Source organism: Anastrepha obliqua, chromosome 1, assembly GCF_027943255.1.
Source record: "Anastrepha obliqua isolate idAnaObli1 chromosome 1, idAnaObli1_1.0, whole genome shotgun sequence".
NCBI classification, from domain to species: Eukaryota; Metazoa; Arthropoda; class Insecta; order Diptera; family Tephritidae; genus Anastrepha; species Anastrepha obliqua.
In genome coordinates, this window is record NC_072892.1 from 108317396 (window position 1) to 108331901 (window position 14506).

At 37.0% G+C, this 14506-nt stretch overlaps 1 protein-coding gene across 1 annotated transcript; it reads left to right on the forward strand.

Moving 5' to 3' along the window:
• The first annotated feature begins 3308 nt into the window (after window positions 1–3308).
• LOC129235479 (protein tailless) lies at window positions 3309–6460 on the forward strand. Its single transcript, XM_054869345.1, has 3 exons — window positions 3309–3424; window positions 4057–4578; window positions 4918–6460. The coding sequence occupies exons 2-3, from the start codon at window positions 4518–4520 to the stop codon at window positions 6165–6167; spliced, it is 1311 nt and encodes a 436-aa protein (XP_054725320.1). The 5' UTR covers window positions 3309–3424; window positions 4057–4517; the 3' UTR covers window positions 6168–6460.
• Window positions 6461–14506: the final 8046 nt, after the last annotated feature.

Sequence of the window (14506 nt, forward strand, 5' to 3'; positions counted from 1 at the left end):
TTAATTACACTATTTCAATAAACGTTTTATAAACGCATTTAAAAAAAATTGTTTTATATAAGGTTGGGATTTAATGGGTTAACTAACGTTCTAGTAAATTCTGTCAAATAACGGCAAGCCTACTGAATTAATCGGCACCACCAGAAATGTGTAACACGTCAAATTTTCGTGAAAGTTGATTTTTACCATTCCTATTCACTAAAAAAAAAAACGGGAAAAATAGGTTTAAACTTCAAGCAGTATAATAATATGGGCATCAAAGAAAATATAAGTGGCAGAATTAAAAAGAGGCAAAGCCGCATTCGCCAACCTAAAAAAGATGAGGTACTCCAAGCAACTGACTAAACGCACAAATGTAAGGATTTATAATTCGAATATAAAATCAGTTCTTCTCTACGGTTGTAAACTTTCCTGGTATCATCATTTACCACACAAAGCTTACAATCATTTGTTAACCGTTATCTTAGAACAATCCAGCGCATGCGGTGGCCTGACAACTGGATTTCGAGTCGTACTTGAAAAGAGATACAGTGTGGTGCTGCCAGAGGCTCAAATGTGGTCATACTCTGAAAATCAGCCCAGCAAACACTGTTTTCGCATTTTCACGGATGGCTCCAAGATCGAGTACGGTTCCGGCTCTGGGGCCTACTTAGAATCCAGCGGGACAAAACTATATTCTGCTCTTGAAATGTATGCATCTGTGTTTCAAGTGGAGGCGTATACTATTCAAGAAAGAATGAACTTTGTTGTGGAAAACAGATGGAGATGGATACTGCAACCCACAAGCGAGCTTGACAGGCTGATAGAGGCTGCAGATGAGCAAAACTGATGTTACCTGTCATGTCCGACCCACTGTCAAAGATCCTCTTGTTATTAAGCAGAAGGGACTATATGCAGCTGGTTGGACTGTTGACGGTCCACATGGAAACGGTAGGCATCTCAGACAGTGAACTCTGCCCAGGTTTTGAAGAGGAGGATGTACTCAGATTTCTTCGCCGGTCGGGTAGATTTAAAGAAAATTAAAAAGGGAACCCGTGTACAATGGCCTTAATGTTGTCTGAGCGCTGTACTTGCACTTTTTTGCACAATTTATGCTACAACAGTAGAGCCCGACTTCGAAATCCAAACACCAAATGATAGGAAAGGTGTTTTTAATAACGGTTGAACTTGGGAAAGCAGTGCGTAAAACCCATCTGCTACGTAAGACTGTAAGTTTCTCCATTCGTAAAACAACTTTAAGACACAAACTCCAAATTGGATGGGAAGCCCCTATTGCAGTAGAGTCTCTACGCTAGATTTCATCATAATCGGAACGATGAAGTTTTCATACATACCATACATATTTCAAAGAAGGTATCAACATGACATACATATATTGATTAAAATTTGTACTCTAATGTCATATTAACATATATACATCAGAAATATGTATATTTCGCTCATTTACTCCAATAGTGACATAACAAAAAAAAACAATATCGAGAAAAACGGCTACAGAGTTTTCACTTTACTATGCCTCCCTGTGAGACTCAGATGGAAGTCTAATGTTGAAGATAGAAGTTGCAAAAGGTTAATCGTTTTAAGCTGGGGTCTGTCCCCTTTTATTGTACATTGGCTTTACACAGCGATGGTAAGACCAATTCTAACCTACTGTTTACTAGTATGGTGGCTGGCTTTAGATAAGAAATATTATATATCAAAAAGACTATGGGACATGTACAAAGGATGGCCAGTCTATCTGCGGTGCCCTTAGGACTACACCTGCAGAGGCACTAAATACAACCTTATGCTAATCTTTTTACACAAAGAGCAATTCAGTAAGCAAATAGCTGCCAAATCAGCTCTCAGATTAAGAGAAATCGATCTACTCAGAACGAACCATAGAGGACACTCGTCGATTTTAGAGAAACTACAATAGATAACAGAGTAGGTGGAGGGGTTTACTCTGGTAAACTTGGTGTTAACCAATTATTTCGCCTACCCTTGATCATTGCAGTGTATATCAAGCGGAAGTCACTGCTATAAAGGAAAAGCTTTCAGAATCCAGTCACACTCGTTAAAAACAGTTATAGAATGTTTTAGACTTAATGTCAATACTATAAAGTAATCCTAATCTGGGTACCAGGAACATAGCAGGAAATGCAAAGCAGATAATCTTGCTAGAATAGGAACAACTGTTGATAGCCAAATAAATAAAATATTGATACCTGCACGTATGTCCATAGCCACTTGTAAATTACTAATAGATAGGGAACCCATCAACAGGATAAATGCAATTTGCCAAAATCTCACTACAAGCGAACTGAGCAAACAGACATGGCCAAAATGGAACAACGGTCGCTCAAAAAGCCTGTTGAGATTTAATAGAGAAGTTACAAGAATCATATATTAACTGGTTATTGTTTAATAGGTAATCATGCCAGAAGGCTGCGTCTCCCATACTATGATTTTTCTAGAAGCTGTCTTAACACGGAAGAAGAAGAAACAATCGGACACCTCCTATGTGAGTGGGAAGGATTAGCTAGAAGAAGACTTTACACGCTTGGTAGTGTATTTTAAACAGATGTAGCGGATATAGTGCATCTTAAACTAGCAAAGTTAAGAAGGTTTATAAAAGCCACAGGATGGATTAAAAGGGAAGTTCCAGTAGTATCGCAATGAATCTACGACAGATCTAAATATGCCATTACGACAGCAACCCTATCTATCTATGCCTCTTTCTAGGTAAATAATATATTTATTTATTATTCACTCAATGCGGTACTGTTAATAGAATAGAGATCTCCATGAACTTTTTACACAGCAAAAAAAATGTTTTTTTTGGATTATGACACTACTGACGCAAATGAGCGGTATGTCGATCGATTTCTGCGGGTGTAGATTTTAAAAGCAGAAAGTGTACAATTGTGCATACTTTTTCAGACTCGCCAACTGTTTTCCATATATCGAAGTGTTGCTTAAGGAATTTGGTAAAATGTATCAAGGAGTTATATCAGTTTATATCTGAATTATTTTTAACACTCGATACACATTTTTGAAATTATTTCTTACCATGATTTTTCAATTACCTCCTTATTCTTCTTAAATAGTTAGTTACTTCTCACCTACTCGTCTTGCATTTTTTCGTCCGCGATTCACCAGGAAAAGTAATTAATATTATTATTATTTTGCATTTTTGGACTTGTACAATGTTATACATTTTTTGATAAAATTTCCGTAAACAATTACAACTCTGCGCTATTTAGCACACTCAATGAATTTCGCAGGCGAATAACGGATCTGAGAAACATAATAAGTTTTGACGTATACTCACGTGTGGCTGAGGACTGATTTTATTAACATATTAATTGACTTATTGTTAGTATTTTATCAATCCAGCGTACATTTTTCTAAAAAGATCAAGAGAAATTTGAACTTTCAGACGGTAATTGAATGATCGTTGTAATACAACTAGATTGATATTCATTTAATCAAATGCGCAAAAATAAAAAGGTTAAAAGTGTCAAATTGAAGGTGGTATAAAAAACAGTATGTATGTATGTATGTATGTAAAACACCCACCAGCCCATAGATACAAAGTGAAGAACAACTGTGGCGTATGAGTCTATATATACACACTCTCTGCACAAAAAACAACCCTATTCCCAGAGCAGGTACATGCGATGATATGGATGCATTCAAACATTCGCCATTAAATCACACGCATGGCAGGGACATTAAAATCTTTGTCACACAATGGCGCTAGCTGAACACATAATTATGAACGTAAACAATTTGCGACATCAACAACAACAGCCAAAATAAGAGAGAGAGAGAGGAGCAAGAAGAGAGTCAATATTGCAACATCACAGTAAAAGTTGCGTACTTTGTTGTTGCCCGGTTGCGCTGAAATACTGCGAAGGTCACAGCTCAACGTTGGTTGAGACGTTGACGGCGACGAACACTGACCATTTGAGTAGCGTTTGAGAACGCATGGTTTTCTTTTGTTGACGTCCCAAGAAAAGATGATTTATTTTGCTTTTTTTATTGCCTTTCTTTATGTATTTTTCACAATAGCTGGTCGTGGCAGGATCTGGCGAAGAGAGACTTAACTCTCATTCTGGTCGGGCGTAAAAACATTAGAGTGAGCGAGTCAGGAGAACTACACCCGTTTGCGCATCTGCAACAGCCAATGAACGAACTCAATTTGAAAAGGGATGATCAGTGGCTGCATCAATGAACGGTATTGTACAGAGTATGTGTTGCCATTCTCCTCTAGAGGATACAGCAGTGGTTAGAAGGACTATAAAACAGTGCGGAAATTGTAAGCAAGCCTCACAAACCTCTCAAATATCGTGCGCAATAGTCCTTTAGCAGCACAAAGTGTGCATTAAAGACGATCGTTTATTATATTTTATTAATATTTTTACATACACACGTACAAGAACAAAAAAAAAACAGATTATACGCGGAAGCAAATGCAAAACCTCTGGTGAAGTGAAATTTTTAATAAAGTTTCTAAACGGATACCTATAAACATGCAGTCGGACGAAGACTATAAACATGGAGTCACGGAGAGCTTATCATCACCTTCGTCAAGTAAGTATTCAAAGTTTAAGGAATAAAAACAAACAAAAAACAAAAACAACAGCACATTCGACACCCTCAGCTGGAACTGGGAAAGCGCAAATTCACAAATTCAGCAACACTTCGTTGCTTTCTGATTTTTCACTTCGCTACAGAGGAGTTGGAATTTGGAGGCGTGTTCCGTATTGTTCGTATTGCATTCATATTAGGTTGCGCAAAAACGGCTAAAAGGCCGTCGCTGTTCCGCCTCCAGCTGTTCGCTTTGAAATGTGAATTGCCTGCATCCTATTCCTCTCCGCTAAACCTAACTCATTATTATTTCTTTTGTTCTTTTTTTCTACCTCTTTCTAGGTCGCATACTTTTTCATGTGCCATGCAGAGTTTGCAACGATCATAGTTCCGGAAAACATTACGGCATTTACGCTTGTGACGGATGCGCTGGATTCTTTAAACGATCCATTCGCCGCTCCCGTCAATATGTTTGCAAATCGCAGAAGCAAGGAGAATGCGTGATTGACAAAACTCATCGCAATCAATGTCGCGCATGCCGCCTGAGCAAGTGCATCGATAGGGGCATGAACAAGGACGCTGTCCAACATGAACGTGGACCACGCAGCTCCACCTTGCGTCGACAAATGAGCATGTTCAAGGAGGCAGTGTTGAGCTCGACCGAATTGGGACCAGACCTAATGGTCAATCCCAACTTGTATAATGGTTTTCCTGTGAATCCTATGCTGTTAGCGGGCGTGCCACCACCGCAACCGCTACATCCGGCTCTAAGACACCCATTCCCACCGCCGATGGTTTTGGATTTATCAGTATCGGCACGTACATCCAATCATCCGCTGCATCAAAATCCACTTGGATTCTTTGGACCGAGTCATTCGGCATTCGTTAATACACCCGCTTTTCCACCAACTCCACCACTGATGGCAGCAGAACATCTAAAAGAGACAGCAGCTGAACATCTATTCAAAAACGTTAATTGGATTAAGAGTGTGCAAGCTTTTCGGGAATTGCCATTACACGACCAATTTTACCTGCTGGAGGAGTCTTGGAAGGAGTTTTTTGTTTTAGCAATTTCTCAGTACCTCATGCCAGTCAACTTCCAACAGTTACTCTTCGTCTATGAATCGGAGAATACGAATCGCGACATGGTGAATATTGTGAAATGCGAGATTCATCTCTTCCAGGAGGTGCTTAATCAAATGTGTCAACTGCATATCGACAGCCGCGAATATGAATGTTTACGTGCAATTGTGCTCTTCCGCAATCCATCCCAGAACGAGGATACGGCCAATAACTCTTTTGGCACTGGTGCCAGTGGTAGTCCAAATTCAAGTTCGTCCGGCGGATCTCGGGGCCTCACGGATGCATACAGGGTGACTTATTTGTACGAGCAGGCACGCAATACCCTTCAAGCCTACGAGTTACGTACAAACCCATCACAACCGATGCGTTTCCAATCGTTGATCACTATGTTGCCGGCCATAAGCAAGTTGTCGGGATTCAGTATCGAGGAATTGTTCTTCCGGAAGACAATTGGCGAGGTCAACATTGTGAGACTCATAGCCGATATGTACGGCAAACGCACCTTTTAGAATCGCTGATCGTTGTTGATATTGTGGGAACTATAGCAATTATACTGCCGCAATTCGTTGTGCAGAAAATGCGCGCAGGATCGTTTAAATTGAATTATTGCCTCAACGGGCGTTCGTTTCAATTAAGTGCTTTCGCCCTCGCAGTGCCTTGTTTGTATGTGAAAAGTGCTGATAACTGTGATATAATTTTGTACTTGACAGGGGAAAGCTCAATTTTACTTTTAAATTTAAGTAATCATTTGAGAGTGAATAAGTTATATAAAGAAGGCTACGCATTAACAGTGCATTCGAATATTGTTTCTCGCCCGAAAGAAAGGGTTTCGTTAATACACATCACAAATAATTGTGATTTGAAAATTAGAAATTTTATTTTTTGTTTTTATATTCCAAAGCAACTTTTATCCAAGAAAATAATGATTTTTAAATGAATGTAGATTTTGTATTAAGTTTTGTAATCGTGAGAGTTTTTGTAATTTATACTCGATTTGGCGCAGAATTTGCGATTTTTTTGTTTGTTTTTAATTTTTTGTTTTTAGTTTTTTTGTCTCTCATGTGGTTTATTATGGTTCTTTATGATTTTACTATTTCACATAATGCATTGTACTGCTTAGATTTCTTTGGTAATATAAAAAACTTAGATATAAGTGCGACACCAAATATATAAATATGTAAATAACTTTAAAAATGCAATGGTTTTTTTTAAATGGGCTTGCTCCACTTGATTTTCCTGCTACCTCGGATATCGGTATTCTCAGAGCATTTCAGATTCAATCTTTGGAATATTTTTTAACACCAATAGAGTTTTCTTTACTCCGTAACAATGGCGGACTTATTCCTGATGTCAAATTTGTGTGTTCTTGTCTCAAAATTTTGCACTCTAAGTGCCGATTTACACACAGAGGCATCTAGAAGGGAGGCACTGAAAAGTCTCCTTTGGTATTTCATTCGCGGTCAAACTAGCAAAATGTTTTTCGGCAAATTTCGTGACTTTTGCCGTTTATTTCTTTAAGTTTGACAATAGGAATAAAAGCACAAAACGTATCGTCCGTACGGGAGACTGGGGAAAGAACCCCGTCCGCTTTGCTCCCACGAACAAAATTTTTCCCTTCCAAATGTTTCCCTGTGTAAATGGGGACTAACCGAGCATTTGTAACTTCTATCACATACTCGTACACCAATCGAAGTTGATAGTTGTCTAGCTGATTTTAATTTAACTGTGCCCACAAGTTTGTCAAGATGGTTACGCGACAACTTCAATTGCTACAACAAAAGTAGGAAATAAATCACTCAATTTGCAAATTTTGTTATTATATATTCAATAGATAATTTTTGGAAATGTTGAATTTTTTTTGTTCTATTCTCATAGGAAATATGAGATACGTAACATTTTCACAGAGTGTATAGGAACCCAGTTTTTCGGCAACAACAAAGAAAAAAAAAAGACAAAACGGTTATTTTTCTTTAAGTGCTTTGCTGTACTGATTTTTATTTTTTAAACTCTAAACTCAGAGTTTTGTGTTTGGTGAATACAGTTGAAATATATTACAATGTGCATCGAGAAAATGAAGTTTGGCCGCTAAGAGAATTTAATTTCGTAGTGATTTAATCATTAAGGTAACCTAAGGCATGTAAGCGGAAAAACTCCAATTTTGTAAACAGCTGTCTCCCGTGTTCTCTGAAGTTGTGGTGGCCAAACGTCATCAGCAAGAGATGAGTTTTATAAAAAGAGCAGCTTGCAGCCAATGGCTAAACATATAAAAGTAAAAACATGGAGGTGGATAGGTCAAACACAGAAAAAAAGTCTGTTGACAAGCTCTTTATTGGTAAAAATTGGGACTGTAACTATCAATTCAAAACTCGCCATTAAATAATTAATATACATATATATATATATTTGACGCGTGCAGACTTTTTGGGTATTTGGCCAAGCTCCTCCTCCTATTTGTGGTGTGCGTCTTGATGTTGTTCCACAAATGGAGGGACCTACAGTTTCAAGCCGACTCCGAACAGCAGATATTTTTATGAGGAGCTTTGGCATGGTGATGATTAATAGTCGGCTAAATTTTAAAGCGAACCTAGAAAACGCTGTGAAGAAGGTATTGAGTGTGCAGTCCTGTTTGACATGAATAATGCAAAACAACTACAAACTAATAGCCGTTTATCGGCTAAGCGCTTTGCGGACTTTCTGACGACGCATCTTCGCAGGACTAATCCTAGTTGAAATTATGGCTAAGGAAATGCAAAGATTATTTCTAAGGCTATCGGAACTCGACGAAAGAGTAATGCTTAAAGAAATCGCTGAACAAGAATGGCATCACTCTATCGCCCACTGGCAGGACCGGTGGAATCCAAGGTAGATCGACGCATGAGCTAATACCCATCCTTACAATATGATTAGAAAGGAACCGCGGGCGAACAAACTACCATCTAACTCAATTCCTTTCACGGCACGGGGTGAAGAAGACGTTGAACACGTATTTCGTATTGCTCCCAGTATTCTGAAGGAGCGAAACGATTTTTTTCTCTGTTTAAAAGTAATTAACAAAAAACACTCGAGCTAAGCAGCCCCGTAAGGTAATATCTTTTTGGCAGTTCCGCGGGGAGAGTGGTAGATAGTGGAGAGTGTGTGTTAGACAGAGAAAAAAAATCGTTTCGCTCCTTCAGATTACTGGGACCAATACGCATCTATTGGTACCCGCTTTGACTTTTTCGATAAATTTTTCCACATATATGCCCCATAAACTACATAAAATTACTGAGTTTTGTAGTTTTTTATGGCCAATAAAGCTTATATGGACGGCTTTTATAGCTCTATAGCAATGAGGGTCGTTTGAAAAGTCCGTGCAAAGTCAAAGAGATGGCATTACTGGAGCGTATCAAGTTTAGGTTTAGTTAGTATTGTAGCATTTCTTGGAAAAACACACACCAAGCGTTTCCTACTCAAACGATCCAACATATATACCTTCGACTAGTAGGTTTTCCCCATCCAATATTGACTTGGTACTCTCGAATATACCCACGTATATATCTCAGCCTTTAACGATAAACAAATTTGATTCCGATCACCTACCGGTAAAATTTGATCTCAGTTTAAATTTCCAGCATATCGACAACTTTATAATGGATTACGATAAGACAAACTGGAAGATTTATCGATCCTCATTAAAAAATTCTTTATGTACTTGGTCAACCAACCTTGATTTAATTGATTCCACGGAGGATATTGATAAAAAAGTAATAATGTTCAGTGAAAAAATAATAGCAGCAGTACGAAGTTCAGTCCCACTTAAAACTTTGAATACCAATTTTCTCAAACTACCCCAATACATTTTAAATTTAATAAAAACTAGAAATTATTTTCGTAGACAATGGAGTCATTACAGACAGGTCTCTGACTACGAAGCAGTAAAACATTACTCTGTGCAAATCCGCAAACAGATCTTTCAGTATAGAAATGCCAGCTCGAATAAGAAACTTAGTTCAATTGAAAAGAGAAGTAAGCCATTCTGGAACATTTGTAAAATAATGCGAAGAAAACATTCAGAAATCCCACCTCTGCGTGAGTCAAATAAGACATTAATCTTAAGTCACGAAAAAGCAAATTTGTTTGCATATACCTTTTTAGAAAATCATAAGGTGTCCAATCAACTAGGATCTCCACACGTCTCAAATTTAGTTGATACAGCTATAAACCAACTAAATTCGCAAGAAGTAGACACTCCACTAACTGAATACGTGGATTCAGATTATGTTCAGGATCTTCTGCATGATGCACCACTGAGGAAATCTGCAGGGCATGATGAAATAAAAAATATTATGCTCAGACACCTACCCAAAGAGGCCGTGATATATTTTACTTTTTTGATAAACTCTTGCATCAAATTGCAATATTTCCCTAATGCGTGGAAAACTGCTAAAATAATTCCAATTCGCAAGCCGGGCAAGCCAGCAAACGCAGCTGATAGCTACCGCCCTATTAGTCTTCTAAGCAGCTTAAGCAAGGTTTTTGAAAAAATTATCAAAAATAAAATATCCGTGTTCCTAGACACCCATAAGATTATACCAAACGAGCAATTTGGATTTAGACAACATCATAGTACGACTCATCAGATTAAACGAATCTATAATCACGTCAAATCTAACTTCGATCACAAGAAATCAACCGGTTTAATGCTTCTTGACGTTGAGAAAGCTTTTGATTCGATATGGCATGATGGTCTTATTTACAAATTAATAAATTTAAAATTTCCGTTACCACTAGTAAAAATCATAAATTGCTTTTTAAAAAATCGTTACTTTTGCGTGTCTCTGAATGACGAATACTCTGACATGATCGAATTACCCGCTGGAGTTCCCCAGGGATCGGTACTTGGTCCTTTACTGTACATTATTTATTGCTCTGATTTTCCTAAATTAGCCAACTGTTCATATGCCATGTACGCAGACGACATTGGCATATTTTATTCGCATGCGTTTGGTAACCAAATCGTAACCAAACTTCAAGATGCACTACAAAACATGGCAGACTACTTGTGTACTTGGAAAATAAAATTAAACATTGGTAAGACGCAAGCTATCTTTTTCACTAGAAAAAGAAGTCATTGCTTTATACCAAGTACAGGTTTGAAATTAGGTAGTTATGATATCCCGTGGGCCAATACCGTACGATATCTGGGGGTGATTTTTGATAAAAAAGTATCTTTTTGCGATCATGTAAAGTACATACAGGAGAAAGTAAATTTGGCGATTAAAATGTTATATCCCCTAATAAATAGACGCTCAGGCTTAAGTGATGAAAATAAGCTAATAATTTATAAGTCTATATTTCAGCCAATAATATTATATGCCTGTCCAGCCTGGAGTAATATCGCAAAGTCACATGTTAAGAAACTGCAAATCTGCCAAAATAAGGTACTCAAAATGATGCTACGACTCCCATGGCATTTCTCCACCAGAAAGCTTCATGATGAATCAAAAACTAAGATTTTGTCAGATCAAATACAAAATTTGACTGAAAGATTCAAAATTCGTTCCAGTTTTTCGGACAATCTACTAATAACTGAACTTTCTTAATGTTCAATTAGGCCCTGGTACTTAAATGCGTACAGATTAACCCTAGCTTGTAAGATGTATAGCGGAGGTTTTTCATAGTAGTTTTTTCCTTCGAAAAAAAAAAAGAAAAAATCGTTTAAAAAACCAAACCTGTGATAAATATACAAATATAATGATGTAGAATTAAGATTTATATCATATTCTGTAAATTGTGCGATAACATAAATATTGTAACGTTTTCTACTTAATAAACTCTTATCTCACACACCAAGTTTCAGCCAGATCGGTCGATTTCTTTAAGTTTGGCGTTCGTTTGGATCGAGGAAGTCGACGGATCGAAGTTCACAACGCCACAACTCACGCCTCAGCAGTTGTGGTCACAAAATTATGGAAAATAGGGTTGTAATTCGTTTCATATCCCTCCTATTCTCCAGATTCGGCTCTCTCTGATTGCTATTTGTTAGTCAATTTGAAGAAATGTCTGGCGGGAAAAAGATTTTATTCAAACGAGTAGGCTATTTTCTAGACTTGGACAAATCCTCATATTCGGAAGGGATCAACAAATTAGAACGGCGTTGGACGAAGTGTATAAGCCTAAAACGAAACTTTGTCGAAAAACAAAAAGGTTTACCCAAAACAATTAAGTAGTTTTTATTTTCACACAGACTTTTCGAACGACTCTCGGATTTTCGTTTTTGCAATAGCTTAAAGTATTTTCTATGGATTTTAGGAATTTACAGCTTTAATCGTATATAAATCCGAGTCTGTATATTTTCGCACAGACCTGACTGTTATGCAATTTTGTTTTTGAATAACTTTTTTACTAAATCAAAAAAAAAAAAAATGATTTTGAGTAAGGGAAAACTTTATTTAAACCTTTACGCCCCTATTGCTTATTTATTGCTATACTGGAGCTGTCTAGTTCACAAGTGTCAAATATGATTGACGTATGACGCCATTTGCAAAAATTATAAATTAATTATATTTGACTTGAGGTAAATGTTTTTGAAAAAAAATCATAATTTCGTATAATGACAACAATACCAAAAGGTTCGGCCATCCGAATGAAAATTGTAAGAGTAGATAACTTCGGTACCACGTCATCGGGGACTTGCCAGCAAAATTGTGTCCGGCAATTTCACAAGTAATCTTCCCTTTGTCCAAACAGTCCTTTTTTCAGACGGCAATGAAGTAACATGACCAATGGCTCCGTTGATTTTTTCTTATATCACCAAGAATAAATTTCATTTTTTTCGTAAGCAAACCGCTGTCACGATCCCAGTTACGTCAGCAAATCAGCTGATTACTTCAAAGTCGCTAGAGCTGGTTATCGGCTGATGTTGGCTACACCTCTGCATTCTATACATCGGGTGTACGAACGGAATTTATTTTAATTCCAGTTAAAATTTCAAAACAAAACAAAGTCATCATCGATAGGTAGAATAACAGGGTCACACTAACATATCAGCGATCATAAAAAGAGAGAAGGCTATATCCTCACTAAAATGGCAGGAGGGAATACTCTCCAAAGGTAGGGGGACCCATAAGCTAATCCTGAACAACGAAAAAAGGCATGAATCTCCTTTATGTCCAGTGTGTCAGGAAAAAGAAAATCAGGAATCAGACTCTTACCTGTAAGTCAAAGTGTTATAAGTATAGTGGAAGGGTTGGAGTGGTGTGGTTCCCCACGGAAATAAACGGGGGGAGGATTAAAGTATATGCAACTTTTGACGGACTGTGTATGAAGTGTAACTGGCGTAGAGCCTAATGCTCAACCGCCTTCCGACAATTTACTTGTCAGTAGTACGGCGAGGGGATCGGTTTAAGTGCTACAGGTAAAGTGCTACACTGACAGGGTTCGATGCTTCCTTCTCGTAAAAAAAAAACATGTAAATAAAATTTGGAAAACGAGCAGCTTAGGCTTTCGTTCCTTCAAATAAATATAAAGACCTATGACAGGGGACACAGCAAGTTTGCGCCTTTATAAAAATAGCAATTTCAGCAATTTATTTCCCGTTTTGTTTGCCGGCCAACACTAAGAAAGTTAATTACAGGGTTTTTGCTACATATTGCGGCACACCTTAAGCTTTGAATGTATTTAAATTTCATATATTTAACTTCATATCGACCTATAAGCCTACTTCCGACTATATCTAAAATTGAAGAAAAACTTTAACATGACAGAATTACCCCATTTCTTGACCGAAAAATAACATTCCAGGTCATCAGTTCAGTTTTCAAACAAAAATATTCAACTATCCAACAAATACATCGAGTTGCACAAAAAAAATAACTTCAGATATGGAAAATAAACTAGAGTAGATTCTGTTTTTATGCGGTTTTGAAATAGTGCGGTTTTTTTTTTAATTAAAAAATTCATGTCGACCTATCGGGAGTTGTATAAACAAGATTCTAAACCAGCTAAGCAAAAACTCATCACAGATTACATCAGAAATGCTAACCCTACAAGTATGGAACCGCCTGCATCACCATCTAGATCAGACGTGTACATTTCCTCAAGTGACGAAAGTGATTTTTCGCCAAATTCTAAACGAATGCGCAACATGCGGATATTATCTGATTCTATTTCTGACGATGTAAATTTATTTTTCAATTCTGACGTTTCTTAAATAAAAATATAATTTTCAAATGTACAATTTTTTGTTAATGCGATTTTATTTAATTATTTCAGATTTATGCGGTTCTTAGCATTTTTGAAACCTATCTATAGTTTTACTATAATATAGAACTGGTAGCTTTTTTATGCTGTTTTTTTGTATATGGAACGTATCTATAGTTATAATGCGTATCTACAGTATATAGAACTGGTAGCTTTTTTTATGTTGTTTCTTGCGGAACATATTTACCGAATAAAAACAGAATCTACTGTATACTGCGTTGCAGTATGTTTGGGCTTCGCAAAAGCATTTGAGAAAATTTGGTACAAAAGTCTCTTACATAAATTTAGAACTTACCACTGAAATATTATTTAATAATGAAGAGTGCTGGTCATTGATTTTATATAAATGTTCGCATAGATATCCAAAAACAGCAGGAATTCCTCAAGGTAGCGTTCTAGGTCCACTGATGTACGTCTTTTTTACCTCTGATATACCATTCCCAGACGAAACTAACTCAACTATAGCAAAATTTGCAGACGACACAATATTATTATCATCTGACAAAAATTTTTCAACCGCACCAAAAAAATTACAGACTTATACACTTATAATGTAAAGAAGTGGTTTAAATAATGGAGTTTAAAAATAAATGAGGAAAATCTGCAC

Coding starts and splice junctions, on each gene's coding strand:
- LOC129235479 (XM_054869345.1), top strand. CDS start 4,518: ATGCAGTCGGACGAAGACTATAAACATGGAGTCACGGAGAGCTTATCA. Junction 4,579..4,917: donor CTTATCATCACCTTCGTCAA/GTAAGTATTCAA, acceptor ACCTCTTTCTAG/GTCGCATACTTTTTCATGTG.